General features: G+C 27.2%; 1 protein-coding gene and 2 long non-coding RNA genes across 3 annotated transcripts; 2 read left to right on the top strand and 1 right to left on the bottom strand.

The window, feature by feature from the left end:
* Positions 1-5,283: 5,283 nt before the first annotated feature.
* Positions 5,284-7,421, bottom strand: LOC136089394 (uncharacterized). Its single transcript, XM_065815365.1, has 3 exons — positions 7,246-7,421; positions 6,994-7,095; positions 5,284-6,889 (listed from the first exon to the last, which is right to left on the bottom strand). Exon 3 carries the CDS (start codon positions 6,870-6,872, stop codon positions 5,397-5,399), a length of 1,476 nt encoding a protein of 491 aa, XP_065671437.1. The 5' UTR covers positions 6,873-6,889; positions 6,994-7,095; positions 7,246-7,421; the 3' UTR covers positions 5,284-5,396.
* A 1,254-nt stretch (positions 7,422-8,675) lies between these two features.
* LOC136089480 (uncharacterized) lies at positions 8,676-11,337 on the top strand. The gene is made up of 4 exons (XR_010643092.1): positions 8,676-9,317; positions 9,517-9,613; positions 10,406-10,478; positions 11,161-11,337. It is a non-coding gene; the product is annotated as an uncharacterized LOC136089480 (long non-coding RNA).
* Positions 11,338-12,659: 1,322 nt separating this feature from the next.
* On the top strand, positions 12,660-15,279 carry LOC136089246 (uncharacterized). The gene is made up of 3 exons (XR_010642891.1): positions 12,660-13,308; positions 13,506-13,602; positions 15,094-15,279. It is a non-coding gene; the product is annotated as an uncharacterized LOC136089246 (long non-coding RNA).
* The last annotated feature ends 4,036 nt before the right edge of the window (positions 15,280-19,315 follow it).

The raw sequence follows: 19,315 nt of genomic DNA, 5'->3' as shown, positions 1-19,315 counted from the left end.
TAGTTAATTACCGACTTGGTAATAACACACAGTGGTGGTAGAATTAGTTAATTACCGACTTGGTAATAACACACAGTGGTGGTAAGAATTAATTAATTACCGACTTGGTAATAACACACAGTGGTGGTAGAATTAATTAGTTACCGACTTGGTAATAACACACAGTGGTGGTAGAATTAATTAATTACCGACTTGGTAATAACACACAGTGGTGGTAGAATTAATTAATTACCGACTTGGTAATAACACACAGTGGTGGTAGAATTAATTAGTTACCGACTTGATAATAACACACATTGGTGGTAGAATGAATTAGTCGCTTGGTGTTTATGATGTTTGTACGCTGATATCACTCTAAGAACTTGATTAGGTGTTTTTAAACCTCGGCATATACAAATGTTTCTAAATCCTCAACAAACAAAAAAAACATAGGTATCAATCCTTAAGTTTTTTTATATCATAACTCAAACTTCTCTGATTCTATCCTAAAACGCAGTCTTAAATTTACTGTTGCAACTTTTTTTTTGTTTTGACAACTTTTTGATGATATGTTAGAGCACTGTAGTTGAAGTAATTTGTTAGAAAAAAAAATTACTCCGAATTATTTCCACCCAAAAAAGATTTACATTTTTTAAATCACGGTTCGATTTATAGAGACTGGATTTTGAAAATGTTCTGTCAACGTCTAAAAAAATAAAACAAGTTAAAATTTGCAGGACTTTTATGTGTTTAAAATGAGAGGAACTAGAATATTTTAAAATGGCCGTATTTTAAGAAAGGATTTATTTTTTGTCAATAAAAAAGAATACAATGCGGTTTTATATATATATGACAATATTTGCTTTATCCCTAGGCCCCGTATTTTATGATAATAACCACTATATTTTAAAATAGGAACTACCATATTTTAATATAGGAACTAGGATATTTTTAAATAGGAACTAGGATTTTTATTTATTTATCAATTTCGTCAGTAAAAAAAGAATACAATGCCGTGTTACAAAAATAAAATCTACATGGGGGTAAAAAGACAGTATTTGCCTTATCACTACGCCCCATATTTTAATATAGGAACTACTATATTTTAAAATTGGAACTAGCATATTTTAAAATAGGAACAAGAATACTTTGAGATAGGAGCTAGCATATTTTTAAACAGAAACTAGCATATTTTAATATAGGAACTAGCATATTTTAAGATACCATGCCTTTGTCCATTAATCAAAATGCCCACTAGCATATTTTAAGATAGGAACTACCATGTTTTAAGATACGCCGACAAATGCCTTTGTCCACTAATTATTGTGTTTTTTGAGACGATACTACAGTTACTAGTTTAATTATGAACAAATGAGAAATTTTTTTAAAGAACTTTTATTTAACATGTACGAGAAATTTTTTTAAAAGCTTTTATTTAACATTTGAATACTATGACTGAAATATTAAGAGATATTAAAAGTTAGTCTTGTTTATTAAAACATCGGAAAGAGGATTATCTGTTTTAAAAGATTTTGAAAAGATAATCTTTATTTACTTTTAGAAATTTATTTTATTGTTAATTAAAATGGAGTAGTTGTAATGGAGTTTCCAATTTATTGTGTAAATAATAACAATGTTCTAGTTGGAAAAAAACGTGTTAAAATAGTTGAATAAAAACAAAAGTTTTTTAAGGAAAAAGAAAGAAGTCTTGCATTTAAGATGTAAAAATAGAATATTTTGATTGTAAAAGAACGCCTCCTCCGTATCAAATTTCTTTGACAAATCAAACCTCACATTTTAATAAAAGAAAAAATTGGTCGAAGAAAACAAATATCTAATAAATAAATAATGAATGAATGATGACAAAATCATCTTTCAATTCATCCTGACCAGGGCTTTTATTTGATTCTATTGTGCATGCATGGCAAATTACTAGGAAATCATATAAACTTGTCCATTACTAAGTCCACTATTTTCAGATGCAATTTGAAAATTTTCTGGAATTTTTGTTATCAGCTCATATGTTCTCTCCAATGTAAGGTTTGCAATTTCGAGCTATATTTTCAATCCAAGGATTTCGGGATTATATTTACCTAATCCCGGAATTTTTAAATAGCTGTTCTTGAAAAATTTTAACATAATATTTAATTAAAATTTTAATAAAATTAATAAGACAATTAAAATATGTTTAGAAAAAACTATTTATTAAGTTACAAAGAAATTCTTTGGTTTTTTAATATTATACATACTAGGCAGTGGCGGATCTAGCTTTTTGGGGGCCCAGGGCTTAAAAATAGCAAGGGGCCCTAGCCCTACACGAATAAAGATTTTTAATTGATTATGCGATTTTTTGCTGTTTTTTTTTCGCTTGAATTTTCACATACACTTACTTATGTTTGAAATAATTAATTATTTAACCACTTTTACATTTGATAAATGAATATTCACGATAATATGTAAAATTTCTCTTTTCATACGGGCCCCTTACTGGTCGGGGCCCCGGGCTTTAGCCCTATTAGCCCATATATAGATCCGCCACTGATACTAGGGATGGCTTTTTACATATTTTGATGTAAAAACGCGAATTACTTTAAAGTGTAAATTACTTTACATAACTCATAATATGAGTTATATTATAAAAATATATAATTTACTTACATTTAAAAGTAATTCGTTTTTTTTACATTTAAACTAAATATTAATTAAATACGATTAGATAACGTGTAAAACTTAACTACTTAAGTTTAGTTTTTTAAATGAGTTACTGATACTAGAAAAATGTAATTTACTTTTTAAACGTAAAAAAAGTTATTTATGAAGTAAACTTACGTAAATATATTATTTAAAAAACATTACACTTATAGGCTATTCACGCGAGGGTACATTTGACGGAACATTCCGTGGAACATGGAACATGAACAAATATCCTCTCGTGTGAACGTAACTTGAACAAAAATTCACGGAGCATTTGAGGAACTTTTGTACCGTCCCGCCAACCCAGAACAAATAAATGTTCCGGAACATTTATTAGTTTTTGTATAAAACACGGTGGCCTATATTCAACTATTTTTAAAATAACTGTATGAGTATAAGCTAAATGACACAATAAAAATGCATTGCAAGTTGCAAACTTGTTGTGAAAGGCACAAACTATTCTTTTTATAAAGTTGTTGTCATCTTAACTAAAGTTTTTAGTCCTTGATCTCTGCATCATCCTTGGTCTTGATCATTTATCAAGATAAGAGTATCGATACTATTGGCCTTACAACATGTTACCTTGAAGCTTTTAGTCTTCGCCTTCCATCTTTCTTATTGAATTCAGAACATTTTTTCGAATATTATTTCGTAATTTTATTCATTGAGTTAAAAACTTGTGGCAATTGCATGCAACCAAGGAAATTCCAATCCACATGAGTATAAATCATGAGTAGACCAGATGGTGGGCGGTGATATAAAAACGATTTATTTAACCATCAAAATACAAGGGGCGAATTAAGTGATCGCGAATTGAAAATTCCGTAAAAGCTTCTCGTTTTCAAATTTTGTTTTTCTTGAAAACCATTTTTGCGCGTTTTTTTCGGACAGTTTTACAAATTGTTGATTCAAAAAGTTCATGCTTGCAAACGTTTCTAAAGTTTTGTAATTTTTCTAAATTCAATTAATTTATTTTGATTATTTTTTAGTTATGTTTATAATTATGTTTATAAACTAAAATATGTAAATTATATAAATATTGTGTAAAGATAAACATATATATTATAAAATAGTTTGTAATTATAAGTAACAACATTTTTCTTGTCTTTTTTATTATAGATTATTAAACAAGTATTTATATTATTATTTATTTATGTAATTTATTATGAATAAAAAGGATATGACATTAAAAAAAAGTTGTGGTTTAAAATTCTCCAAATATAAAAAAAAAACAATTACTGTTATGTTAAACCATATACGCATATATTTTATTTTTAATGACTTTTATGTTTTTACGACTTCAAAATGCATTTTGGTGACAGTTATAAATATAAAACATAATTTAATGATAAACTCAATTAGTGCGAATTTTATTTAAAAAAATATAGCAAAATAAGTTTATACATCGGAGTTATCACAATCACTTTCTCTTTCTAAATCTAATATTGTTAATAGAGAAAGGTCAATATAATTTGCATCGGCAGATTTTTTTCGTTTTTCTGGATAGCGATGAGGAGCAGCAGATAGTCTTTTAATTTTATCTTTATACCATGCACCCAAAGCAGGGGTTGCGTCCTTCTTCGCTTATTCGTAAAAGAGATTCAAGACGATCACAAGATAGTTTGTTTCTCCAATCCGATTTCACTCTGTTAATGCGCGAAAACATACGTTCTACTTTAGCGTTTGTAAATGGAGAAAGTAAAAGCAACTCAACTTCGTCTGACAAATTTCTGCATTCAGTAATAATTATGTCGGATGCAAATATTTTTTTCCACGTTTTCAAATAGTATTCACCTTACGAATTTTTTAACATTGGAAATAACTTGCAAACAATCTACTCAATAAAAGTTTCATCAGCTTTACGCCCTCCATTTTTTTAGGAGGTCTTTAAAATGTGAAACCGCTTCTGCTAATTCTTTATCACCAAATGTAAATACAGGGTTCATTGGCCAAAAAGAAATGTCCAAAAGAAAAATTAAATTACAGAATAAAGGAGAAACCTTAATATCTTTGAAACGTAATTCCATACAAATTGTTAAACTGTTCATTATATCAGCATAAATGTGTTGCACCGATGCATTAGTTTTATTAAAATTTTCTTAAGAAATGTTTGGTAAATAAAATTGCCATCTTTTTCCACTATACTTTCAATTAATTTTTTTTAGTTTGTTAAAATAGCTTTTTCTGTTGAAATATTGCTTAACGAACTCACTGTGGACCAGAGTGACCGCCAGGTTGAGTTGTTCCCCAGGTCTAATTTTTTTTTTGCAATAGCTAGATATACATTAGTAGACACCATTTATAACATTTAGAACTTCTGGGGTGTTGAAATTTTCAAAAAAAAAATGAGACAAAAAAATCAAAAAATAGCTATACTTATCACTGTGGACCTGAGTGACCACCAGATTAAAATGTTCCCTAGGTCTGATTTTTTTTTTCAATAGTTGGGTATACACTATTTCTAACATTTTGGGAAGACACTATTTCTAACATTTTGGGAAGACACTATTTATAACATTTAAAACTTCTAGGGTGTTAAAAAAAATTGAAAAAAAAAAAATTAAAAAATAGGTGTAACTTATCCTATACAAATACTAAAAAAGCACAAAGTAAAAAAGCTTTATGTTAACTAGTTATAATATAAGTCTAAATCTATAAATAATATACTTTACAATATATACTTGAAATTATAAACATTAAATTAAATTATATAATTATTCAGTTTATTTAATGTTTTTTGATGCAAACTCGACAACACTGGATTTTAGTCGTTTTGCATAATCTATATGGTTAACTCTTCGTTTGTATCTATTCCATGTTTTTTTGAATTCATGATGAATAGCTTCTCCTGTTTGCTCACAGTAAACTCCTAGGTCGCAGTCAGTAGAATGAAAAAAAGGAAGTATATGACATACTGCTATGTGAACTTTCCATGTAACACTGAGCTTGATACCCTCAAATGTGGCATGCACGTATTCAATCAAATCTGCATAGGACTTTTTAAACTCCAGAACAGCAGTGCTGATGTTATCCCCTGCTACCATACCAAATGCTTCTGCTTGAAGGCATTTAAACTTTCTAACACAGTTTACTATTGGTAGTAAGTCATATTTTCCATTGTTTATAATATCTCTTTCAAGTATATCCACCAACTTCAGGAACTTGCTTGCATTGTTTCCGTCAAGCCCTATGCCTTGGTATCCTCGAAACATGATGTAGTTTGATTGTAACCACTTCTCAAACAAAGGCCATACACTAACTAGAAGTACTGCAAGTTTATTTACTATTCCCATTAGAACATGGAGCTCAGGAACAGGAACCAACTCTTCGAGAAGAGTTTCAGGATCTTCCTCTTTGTACAAAAGTCTTGGATTTGTAACATTTTTAAAGTGTGACATTTTTGACTTCTTCTTTCCGTCAAGGGTAAAGTTGTTATAATGATCATCCAATGACCTAAGTGTTCGTTTAATTCCAGGCTCAAGAGTGCAGGATCCCTCACAATATAAACAACTGTATTTCCCAGCATGACTACTAACTCCAAACACTGAATTTGCACATTTTAGATCAAATGCAACGTAAAACTTTACATCGTTTAAATTCAGGGGCTCAATAAGCTTCCAAAGATTATCGTTAGCTTCAGAAACCCCCTCAACAATTGCTATAAGAAAGGATCTTTTTACTCCAGCATCATTTAGCTCTGAATCTGAAGAAGTTTTTTCCAGGGGATTAAACACATTTACAGTAACTTTAAGGAATCCCTGACCTGAATCCATAGTTATTCTCAATATGGAGTCATGTGGATCTATTCCTCTTTCTGTAATGACGTGCTGTATAAATGTAGATGTATCTTTTACATGAACCAATGTTCTAGTAATGGCTTCTTCTCCATCCATAAAACCTACTTCTTTAGAAGTGTAAAATTCATCTATACGGTTATGGAGAGCTTCAATTTTTTCAAAGATGTTCGCTTCAATACAGGTTTGAGTTCCCATACTAGATCTATATTTGGAACAAAAATTCTTTGTTTGATTTTTTGAAAGCTCAAGAGATTTAACCAACTCCATAACAGTACCAAAGGACACCTGTTTCAGCTCAATTCGGTCAGTTTTTTTGTCAGGAGTTCCAACCACAATGTTCAAAGGAGACCCTTGAGTAGCCAACTGAAACTTCTGTCCTCTACAAATATTTTCAGCTTCCATCTTGTGCTTAAGTATACCTGGCAACATACATAAATAAAATATGTTTATTATTTGGAATTTTAAATATATATGAACCTTTTTAGATATGTATTTATATTAAAGAACAGCTTAATATACTTGCCTGAGGCTACCCGTTCTAAATATTTAGGTCCAAGCTGTTCTGCCGCTTCAATGAGATTGTTCACAGCTCTGCTCTCTGTACAGATATGAGCCACTCCTTGCACTAAATATTTTTGTTTGAAAACAAATGAACAAAATTTTTAATTAACTAAATATTTTATTAAGTACAATAAATTTTGTTATGTGAAGCATTATATATATGAAGCATTATATATATGAAAAAATAAAACAACAATAATAATAAAATTCTAACCTACAAAGCCAAAGCATGTTGAACATAGTCTGGAAGACTTTGCATGTTCAGAATCATTAGAAGCACTGATTTCATCAACAATGTCTTTGATATTTGATGATCTTCTAAGATGCAATCTATCAATCTAAAATAATGGAAAAAATATTGATCAGTAAGTGATATTATTTTAGCATACTAAATGGTATTTTACTATACACTATGTAAGTTTAACTATATATACTATATAATTAAATTTTAAGCTTACACTGTAAACAGTAAATAAATAGTTAATAAATAAATAGTAATTAGTTGTTTATCTTATACAACCTTATATACATGTTTTGTATAACTAATATTTATATACTACAATGTAGTATATATGTAGTATGTATGTAGTCTACATACATACATATTATACTCAAATACTTCCATGCATGTCATACTTAAACTAAGTATATGTATATACATATACTTATCGTGCTGTATATATAATATATAAAGTTATATACATTTTAAGTCTACGCATACAATAGAAAAACTGAAAGTTTTTTTAATAACACATGTATTATTTTTTAATACATGTATATGTATTAATAACATGTACTAACCCAGTCGGCATATCTAGTATTGTAAATACTCTGAGTATTAATCACGTATGACATACCGCCATTGATACCAGAAAAATGCGCATTTAGTTTTAAGTTTCGAACTCGAGTTCAATACCACTTATTTATCAAAAATACGTATTTATAATATTTGATCAAAATCGGATATGATATCGAATCCGATTTTGATCAAATATTAACAAATAAGGGGGAAAACGAAAATCTTTGCTTATAAAGCGCATGCTATTTTATTGACATTTCTGTTATGCTATTACCTTTTTTGTTCTGTTTTAGAAAATTTAAAAAAATAAGTTAAAATTTTGAGCCAACACTGACACTTTAATTGTTGCTAAACGTTAAATTTTGTTATTAGGATTGCAGTTCTTTTATCTGTTTTTTGTTCTTTATTCAATAAGTATTTGATTTAAGTTAGATATGATTATAATTTGATATTTTATTACGAGATATATGTCTTTATATATAAATATATATGAACCTTTTTAGATATTTTCATGTTATTTTTAAATTTTTTGTTCACACAATTCAAGTTATATATGTTTATAGTTTGCATATGTGTTTATATTATGTTCAAAATTAAAAAGTTTTTGATAAATATATGTATGTGGTAATATGTGTTATATAATTGTTTTATAAATGAATTTTTAAAATAGTATAAAATGTATCTATTGTGTATATAAATATTATAAGAAGTGTTTATATATGTGTTACAAATTTAAATAAATATATTGTGTTTTATAGTTAGTATTTATGTTTATATTATGTTGTTTCCATGACATAGAAACAACATAATATAAACATATATACTAACTATAAAACACAATATATTTATTTAAATTTATATAACATATATAAACACTTCTTATAATATTTATGGACCATGTTTTCAAAGTGTGTGAGTTGGCAGACGTGTTGAGCAAGATTTTGCATAAAGTTGTTATTTATGTTACTAATGTTGTTACATTTGGCTTACCTTTATGTTGGTGTCTATTGTTAAAAATTATAAGTGGTTTTATTATTGAAAGTCACTGCTTTTAATCATTCACTAAAAGCCACTCAAGAAAAGTCATTTTGCCACATATACATTTTGTTTATATCTTAATTTGAATTTTTAGAACCATGACGTACCAACATGAATTGTTTTCTAAAAGCTAACATGAAATAACAATACTTAACAACTACTACTCTCTTATCATGACATCTTATCTCTATCTGTTATATTGATTTGTGATTCATATATGATGTTTTTCTTTGTATTTATCCATTACATTTTTTTATTTCAGATTTATCATATGATGGATTTATGCAATATAAAAGAACGAATATATGTAAATTTTTATGAATTTTTTAAAAACATCTGCTAATAGTTAGTCCAGTCAACGTTCAAACTTCAATTTTGCATATGTCATCTTTAAGTAGTTTCTAGGCTTTTCTAAATGTGTTTCTTATTCACATGGTTTTACAAGCAAGGTATGCAAGCAAATTTGAGCTGAAAGTTTTTTTTTAGCCTTTAAGGAGAATTGGCGTTACACTTTTTTAAATTTAATTTGTTTAAATATAGTAGTTTTAACAAATAAATGTTTGTTTGTTCTTTGTTTTTTTACTTATTTGTTTTCAGATTCTTAAGAACTTGCCAACTTATCTAAGTAAGTTTTTTTTTTCTTTTTAGTGCAATTGGAAAGAGCTAAAAGTTATTTTTTAAAGCAATTGAAAAGAACTGAAGTGTTTTTTAGTTACTTCACATGGTATAACTGATACTGATTTGAGTAAGTTTACTATTTTGTTTTATTTTATATTGGATTTATTTGATATTTGATATATGTTATATTTGATATATATTTTATGTATTTAACATGGAAAACTGACTGTAATTTGTTGACACAAAAGTTTATAAACATAAATCTGCCTATATTTCAGTATATTTTATATTTCTCTGTATCTTTATAAATATTCTTTCTTAGAAAAAATAACAGACTAGAAAAAATAAATAAATTTCTTTGAAAGTAGTTGAAAAAAATGATGATGTATTTCCATATTTCATTGTGTAAAGTGTAATACCACTTTTTAAAGGTATGTGAATAGATATATAGGGGAACATGGGGCAAGATGACGACTGTTTCGAAAAACGCCTATATCTTAGTCTGTCCAAAAAATAAAATTTACCTTTAGCTGGTGATGTAGCGATGTAATAAATCAAGTCAAACGAGGATAATAAGTTTTTTTCTCAATGTCAGAAAAACTTTTTTAATACTTAGCTTTCTTCACAAAAATAATATTTAAAAAGAAACCATTGATAAATCTAGTAAAATTAATCTACTTCCCTTTCAGCTAAAGTCAACTGTTATATTTAGTTTTGCTTAAGAGATAACTGTAGGTTGTCATCTTGCCCCATTCGTCATTTTACCCCATGTTCCCCTATATATATATATATATATATATATATATATATATATATATATATATATATATATATATATATATATATATATATATATATATATATATATATATATATATATATATATATATATATATATATATTTAAATAATTAATTTAGAGTAAAATATACTGATTGGCATTGCTTCATTTTTTTATACAAGATTGTGCATTTATTATTTTTATGCATTAAGGTAAAAATAATTTTGTGCATTGTAGTCAAGATTCTTTTTTAATTAAAAATAATTGATGTAAATAAATGTTGTTTAATATTTTTGATAAACGACTAATGTATGTAAACATATAAAAAGATATGGATTTCAATAAATCTTAAGTTTAAATAAAGTCTTTGATTAGAAAAGATCACAATTTGTAAGATTCTTTTACGTTCATTTATTCAGTTGCAACAATAGTAAGATTACTGGTAATATGTTTAATGATAATAGTTAAATTGAAATAGATAGTATTAGGCTCAACAAAGTTATTAATGTAAATGCTTATAGGCAACTTGAAAATAGTAGTCAAATGAAAAAAATAGATCATTTCTAAGAAATATTTTACGATTTGCTTGCTATTTTATGGTATAATTGTTTAAATTGTTTAACTATAATTGTCCCTCGATTGTTCAAATATTGTAATAAATAAAATCTTTTCAGTCCAAGTATTTAAGTTAATAAAATATTTTATTAAGTTGTGGTGTTATTTGCCAGTGTTACTACATTGTGTTGTCTAGCCTTTTTATAATCTTTTTTAATTATTCTGTAGTCACGGAATATATATTTTCTGTTATTATTATCCTAATTCTACTAACAATACAATGCAAATAGTACTTTTGTAATTAAAAATTGTAATTTTTTTTTTAATTTTATTTTTTAGGTATTTTCAGGCTTTCCGTTTCTGGTACCTGTGTTGTGACAGATTTTAAAAAGAACTCAACTGATGTTAATGCGGTCTTCGTCGTTAACTATAAGCAATGACGTTACTGAAAGGGAGTCAAAGTTAAATATTTATAGATAAATTTGTATTTAATTTTTTAGATAATATATCAAGTTATTAATGTGTTTTTATTGTTATTAATGATTTAATAACTCATAACCCGTATTATGGGTTGCTTACTCCCAGTCGGCATATCTAGTATTGTAAATACTCGGAGTATTGATCACGTATAACATACCGCCATTGATACCAGAAAAATACGCATTTAGTTTTAAGTTTCGAATTCGAGTTCAGTACCACTTATTTATCAAAAATACGTATTAATAATATTTGATCAAAATCGGATATGATATTGAACCCGATTTTGAACAAATATTAATAAATAAGGGAAAAACGAGATTCTTTACTTTTAAAGCGCATGCTTAAACTGATATAGCGAATATAAAATTTAAACTAAAAAGGTTTCTTGAGAAATTTAGTAAATTATCTCCAGTACAGTTTTACTTACAATACTTTTTTTGCACTAAAAGAGTTACTAAAACTTTATCATAAAAATATTTATTACTACTTTTAAATTTATTAATTTAGTTTTATGAGGTCCTAAATTAATATAATTCAAATATACGTTAAATCCTATCATTTCATACCTTGCTTATTTTATTCCGTTGATTACTATTTTATTGACATTTCTGTTATGCTATTACCTTTTTTTGTTCTGTTTTAGAAAATTTAGAAAAGTAAGTTAAATTTTTGAGCCAGCACTGACATTTTAATTGTTGCTAAGCGTTAAATTTTGTTATTAGGATTGTAGTTCTTTTATCTGTTTTTTGTTCTTTATTCAATAAGTATTTGATTTAAATTAAATATGATTATAATTTGATATTTTATTACGAGATATATGTCTTTATATATGAATATATATATATATATATATATATATATATATATATATATATATATATATATATATATATATATATATATATATGTATGTATATATATATATATATATATATATATATATATATATATATATATATATATATATATATATATATATATATATATATATATATAATATATATATATATGAATCTTTTTAGATTTTTTCATGTTATTTTTAAATTTTTTGTTCACGCAATTCAAGCTATATATGTTTATAGTTTGCATATATGTTTATATTATGTTCAAAATAATAATGTTTTTGATAAATATATGTATGTGGTAATATGTGTTATATAATTGTTTTATAAATGCATTTTTAAAATAGTGTAAAATGTATCTATTGTGTATATAAATATTATAAGAAGTGTTTATATATGTTATATAAATTTAAATAAATATATTGTGTTTTATAGTTAGTATATATGTTTATATTATGTTGTTTCCATGACACAGAAACAACATAATATAAACATATATACTAACTATAAAACACAACATATTTATTTAAATTTATATAACATATATAAACACTTCTTATAATATTTATGGACCATGTTTTCAAAGTGTGTGACTTGGCAAACGTGTTGAGCAAGATTTTGCATGAAGTTGTTATTTATGTTACTAATGTTACATTTGGCTTACCTTTATGTTGGTGTCTATTGTTAAAAATTATAAGTGGTTTTATTATTGAAACTCACTGCTTTTAATCGTTCAGTAAAAGCCACTCAAAAAAAATCATTTTGCCATATATACATTTTGTTTATATCTTAATTTAAATTGTTAGAACCATGACGTACCAACATGAATTGTTTTCAAAAAGCTAACATGAAATAACAATATTTAACAACTACTACTCTCTTGTCATGACATCTTATCTTTATCTGATATATTGATTTGTGATTCATATATGATGTTTTTCTTTGTATTTACTTATCCGTTACATTTTTTCATTTCAGATTTATCATATGATGGACTTATGCAATATAAAAGAACGAATATATATAAATTTTTATGAATTTTTTAAAAACATCTGCTAATAATTAGTCCAGTGAACGTTCAAACTTCAATGTTGCATATGTCATCTTTAAGTAGTTTCTTGGCTTTTCTAAATGTGTTTCTTATTCACATGGTTTTACAAGCAAGGTATGCAAGCAAATTTGAGCTAAAAAAATTTTTTAGCCTAAAAGGAGAGTTGGCATTACACTTTTAAATTTAATTTGTTTAAATATAGTAGTTTTAACAAATAAATGTTTGTTTGTTCTTTGTTTTTTTACTTATTTGTCTTCAGATTCTTAATAACTAGGCAACTTATCTAAGTAAGTTTTTTTTTTTCTTTTTAGTGCAATTGGAAAGAGCTAAAAGTTATTTTTTAGAGCAATTGAAAATAATTGAAGTGTTTTTTAGTTATTTCACACGGTATAACTGATACTGATTTGAGTAAGTTTACTGTTTTGTTTTATTTTATATTGGATTTATTTGATATTTGGTATATGTTATATTAGATATATTAGATATATATTTTATGTATTTAACATGGAAAACTGACTGTAATTTGTTGACACAAAAGTTTATAAACATAAATCTGCCTATATTTCAGTATATTTTATATTTCTCTGTATCTTTATAAACATTCTTTCTTAGAAAAAATAACAGACTAGAAAAAATAAATAAATTCCTTTTAAAAGTAGTTGAAAAAAATGATGTATTTCCATATTTCATTGTGTAAAGTGTAATACCACTTTTTAAAGGTATGTGAATAGATATATAGGGGAACATGGGGCAAGATGACGACTGTTTCAAAAAACGCCTGTATCTTAGTCTGTCCCAAAAAATAAAACTTACCTTTAGCTGGTGATATAGCAATGTAATAAATCAAGTCAAACGAGGATAAAAAGTTTTTTTTTCAATGTCGGAAAAACTATTTTAATACTTAGATTTCGTCACAAAAATAATATTTAAAAAGAAACCATTGATCTAGTAAAATCTACTTCCCCTTCAGCTAAAATCAACTTTTATATTTAGTTTTGCTTAAGAGATAACTGTAGGTCGTCATCTTGCCCCATTCGTCATTTTACCCCATGTTCCCCTGTATATATATATATATATATATATATATATATATATATATATATATATATATATATATATATATATATATATATATAATTAATTTAGAGTAAAATATACTGATTGACATTGCTTCATTTTTTTATACAAGGTTGTGCATTTATTATTTTTATGCATTAAGGTAAAAATAATTTTGTGCATTGTAGTCTAGATTCTTTTTTAATTAAAAATAATTGATGTAAATAAATGTTGTTTAATATTTTTGATAAACGACTGATGTATGTAAACATATAAAAAGATATGGATTTCAATAAATCTTAAGTTTAAATAAAGTCTTTGATTAGAAAAGATCACAATTTGTAAGATTCTTTTACGTTCATTTATTCAGTTGCAGCAATATAAGATTACTGGTAATATGTTTAATGATAATAGTTAAATTGAAATAGATAGTATTAGGCTCAACGAAGTTATAATGTAAATGCTTATAGGCAACTTAAAAATAGTAGTCAAATGAAAAAAATAGATCATTTCTAAGAAATATTTTACGATTTGCTTGCTATTTTATGGTATAATTGTTTAAATTGTTTAACTATAATTGTCCCTCGATTGTTCAAATATTGTAATAAATAAAATCTTTTCAGTCCAAGTATTTAAGTTAATAAAATATTTTATTAAGTTGTGGTGTTGTTTGCCAGTGTTACTACATTGTGTTGTCTAGCCTTTTTATAATCTTTTTTAATTATTCTGTAGTCACGGAATATATATTTTCTGTTATTATTATCCTAATTCTACTAACAATACAATGCAAATAGTACTTTTGTAATTAAAAATTGTAATTTTTTTTTTAATTTTATTTTTTAGGTATTTTCAGGCTTTCCGTTTCTGGTACCTGTGTTGTGACAGATTTTAAAAAGAACTCAACTGATGTTAATGCGGTCTTCGTCGTTAACTATAAGCAATGACGTTACTGAAAGGGAGTCAAAGTTAAAATATTTATAGATAAATTTGTATTTAATTTTTTAGATAATATATCAAGTTATTAATGTGTTTTTATTGTTATTAACGATTTAATAACTCATAACCCGTATTATGGGTTGCTTACTGCTAGTCATTTTCATTATGTTATGAATTCATATTAGTTAACAAAATTGTATTGAATATTCTCTGGTTATCGTGTTTTATACGTGTTTAAATGCGAGTTTGATACTCAGTAGGCGTCGTATTGTATACCTGTCTACGCATCTGATGTCGTATTGTATACTGTCTGTATACGCATCTGATGTCTATTTTTAATGCGCGTTTGACACGATAAAATGGCTAACAAATATTCGTAAATAATGCGTATTCTGGAAAGTTTTAAATGCGCATGTAATACCAGGAAAATATCGTATTGAATATTCTCTGGTTATCGTGTTTTATACGTGTTTACAAGAGTTTCAAATGCGAGTTTGATACTCAGAAGGCGTCGTATTGTATACCTGTCTTTATACGCATCTAATGCGTATTTCTTATGCGTATTCGACACGATAAAATGGCTAACATACATACCACATCGATACGTATTTAAACGAGTTTCTAATGCGCATTTACAACTAAATTTGCCGACTGGGAAGTAAATGTTGTAATAACATGTATTAAAAAAAAAATCTGTTCTATATTTTTAGTTAAGAAACTGTGTGATTGTAAATATAACAAAGTATTAACTAGAAATTAATAATAATTATTATACATAAAAAAACAGATTAACATGAATTTTACCTTGGATATCTTCACTATCCAGTTCCCTAGGTACTCCACCTTGTTCTTGTCGAGATCATAGAGGTTTCTGTGGCAATTGTTACAAATAACCTTGGGATAGTTGGTTACATCTAAACTATACTGACTCCAGACGAAATTTTTTATCTTTGTTTCAATTGCTGGAGTGATCTTTTGAATTTTAGATGACTTTTTCCCGAACTGTGTAAGACAAACAGCACACGTTTTATGTAAACAGTCCGCCATTGTATATACAATTTAATAATTTCGCGGACTTTCAACCGAGTTTTCACCTAATTTATTAAGATTTTTATGGCTAAAAATAAATATTTTTGAGCAAATTTTTTTTGACTTTGTCCAATCACTCAGAAGTTTTTAATGTCATAAATGGTGTCTACTAATGTATACCCAACTATTGAAAAAGAAAAATCAGACCTGGGGAACAACTTAACCTGGCGGTCACTCTGGTCCACAGTGAACTATTCAACAGAACTTTAAGTTTTTCCATGGTCTAATTAAATTGCTGCTCCCTGCGTACCACTTTTCAGGATCATGTAAATCTTGCTGGAAGCCAACACTTAGGCGTCTCAACGGAGCAAGAACATCTAGATAAAGAGATAAATGTATTAGAAAAGATAAAATTTTCCAAACTTTTTAAAACCCCTTTAATTCAGCTTTTTTCGACAGCTGAGAATCTGTTTGGCTAAGAAACTTTATATGAGAAATATATGCATCATAATTATCTAAAGCTATCTTCATTGCATTCCACTTATGATCCAGCCAACGCATACCGTATGATTTTTCTGGTTTAGGAACGGATTTTTCTCAAGCTTCTGATAAAAGTTTTAATTCTCGCAAACGTTTTGGCAATTGTTTATAAAGTCAATGCAACTTTAGTAAGAATTTTTCACAATTTGCAAATGCAGTACATTTTTCAAAAGCATCTTTTAATGCAAGCTCGAGACAATGGTTCAAACAATGTATTACTTAAAGCCATGGAGATTTTTTTTTAGTAATGCTCCTAAACCTAAATGAACATCAAGATTTACGCTAGCTCCGTCTACGTTTAACCGTAAGAGTTTTTTAGTCATGTCATTTATTCCAACTCTTGCAAATGCTTGTTCTAGACAGATTTGTAAACCACAGGCATTACCATTGTCAGGACTTTCAACCGACAAAAGTTTAACGCATGGACTGCCCTCAAACAAATACAACACATATACTAATTCCTGTTCGTGTGTAGCAATATTACAATTGCCATCACTTAAAATTGAATAGTATCTCGACTTTATAAAATCATCTCTTAAATAATCTTTAGCAATTTTACTGATGTAATCTGTAAAAATACCAGCAGCTCGATTGGTTGAGTAACTATTACCAAGATCAATGCCGTTTTTTTAATTAGCTCTAAATTGCAAAATGGACGTTCTATATTTGCCAAGTAGTAAACTGTATTGAATTTCTTCTTAAAAAAGTCACAATCTTTTTCATCAATTTCTCGTAGCCCTTTTTTAATATCAGTGTTTTTATATATATATATTCTTTGAAATCTTCTGCACCCGATTTACTCCGATTATCGATGAGATGTGCTTCCTTATGTTGTTTACTGTTGCGATGACTTCTTACACTGTCTTTTTTAATTGATGAAGTTCCAGGGCGAATCCACAAAATAGAAAATTTTTGTTTTAAATAAGGCAGCAACTGCAATTCAACAAATCAACAAGCAATTAAAAAACATCATTACAACATCATTTCGATATCATATTCAAACTTTAAATTATTTTTCCCATTTAAAATTAATCTAATTTACAATGGTTATCTTTAGTTTTTGGTAAGAAAAATGATGCTATATTTTTAAATATTTAGTTCACTTGATCTACTACGCTTTCAATTTAATATATTTTAAACCTTTTATCTTAAAATTTTTTAAACCTTTTCAATTTGCTCAAAATGATTGTAAATTAGAACGTCATTTTGCAAATTAAAGCCATTCAGTCTCAAAGCCACAGTTGTGAAATAGTTTCTTTTATTCTTCAACCCTTTACTTCCATCATAAAATTTTTGCAGACTTATAATAACTAACCGCCACTGACAATAACAAATAATACCACGCTGAAATATTCTTTCAGTGTTATGTATTAATATAAGCGTTATAAACAATATTATATATATATATTTTTAATATATCTTGTTTTTTGGTATCGATTTTTTCATTCCAATTATTATTTTATTTAATGTATATTTTTAAAGATTATTATTAATATTTTAAATTATATTATACTTAAGTATAATATAAGTATACAAGAGGGCCCCCATGACCAAGGCTGTAAAGAGGGGGGCTCAGGGTATATTGTCTCAGGATCCGGCTATGTTTAAGGGCCTGTAAGAAAAATAAGGAAAATTTTGAACCAATTAGGCATTACATGGTGCCTATTTTCAGCCAAGGTAAGGCTCGCAAAGAAATTTGCCCCGGGGCATGTCTTGGCTCCCTACGGCACGGCCCATGCCCCTCACTTTGTGAGCTACCATGGTCCCCCGTCGCTCATGTGTAATTTTATTCGTAAAATAACTAATTATTTTTTGGAGTATTTATTTTTTATTCTTAGCCGATTTTGGAAGGTAAAGTTAAATGTTGCTAACTGAGTCGGATTCCAACAGAGGGAAAAACAAGTGAGGCATTTAAAAACAATTACAAGAAGACGTTATTACGTTTATATTATTTATAAAAATAATTACCTGAAGACGTTGGAATGTTTTAATTGAAGAAATTTCTTAAAATCAGAGCCATTACTAGGCAACCCTCACAGTCCCCTTAATCCGTAAGGGGAGAGAGGAAAATCAGCAAAATTAGAGACTTTTCAAATTTTAGAGGGGCCTTTACTAATTTTAAGGATCTTTTTTTTTTTAGTAATAACTAATAACTGAAGGTTTTTAAAATTTTGTGGCCGTAATGACAGGTTTGAGGGAGTGCTCTGCCTCCTATGCTTCGGCACTGATTAAAAGAAGAGGAATGTTTTGAAAAAAAAATTTCTTTGTATTTCTATGATAAAAAAGTTTTAACATAAAATAAATTTTTTTTCAAAACATTACTATATTTTATTATAGAAAGGAATATAAAATCAGAGATTGCAATCTAAGTTTTTCCACTTTTATTTGTCAAGTTTCTAAAAAATCATTTGTCAAGTTTCTAAAAAACGCTCCTAAATTTTAAAATCAACCAATAAGAATTATAATAGAGCTTAAGTTGCCGTACCGCTAGTAACAATATTTTCGAATATTTGTAAGCACTTCAGAAGTTCGTAGTGCGATGAAGTTTGTGGTTTGATGT

This window comes from Hydra vulgaris, chromosome 13 (assembly GCF_038396675.1).
Source record: "Hydra vulgaris chromosome 13, alternate assembly HydraT2T_AEP".
NCBI lineage: Eukaryota > Metazoa > Cnidaria > Hydrozoa > Anthoathecata > Hydridae > Hydra > Hydra vulgaris.
This window is presented reverse-complemented; position numbering and strand designations above follow the sequence as displayed.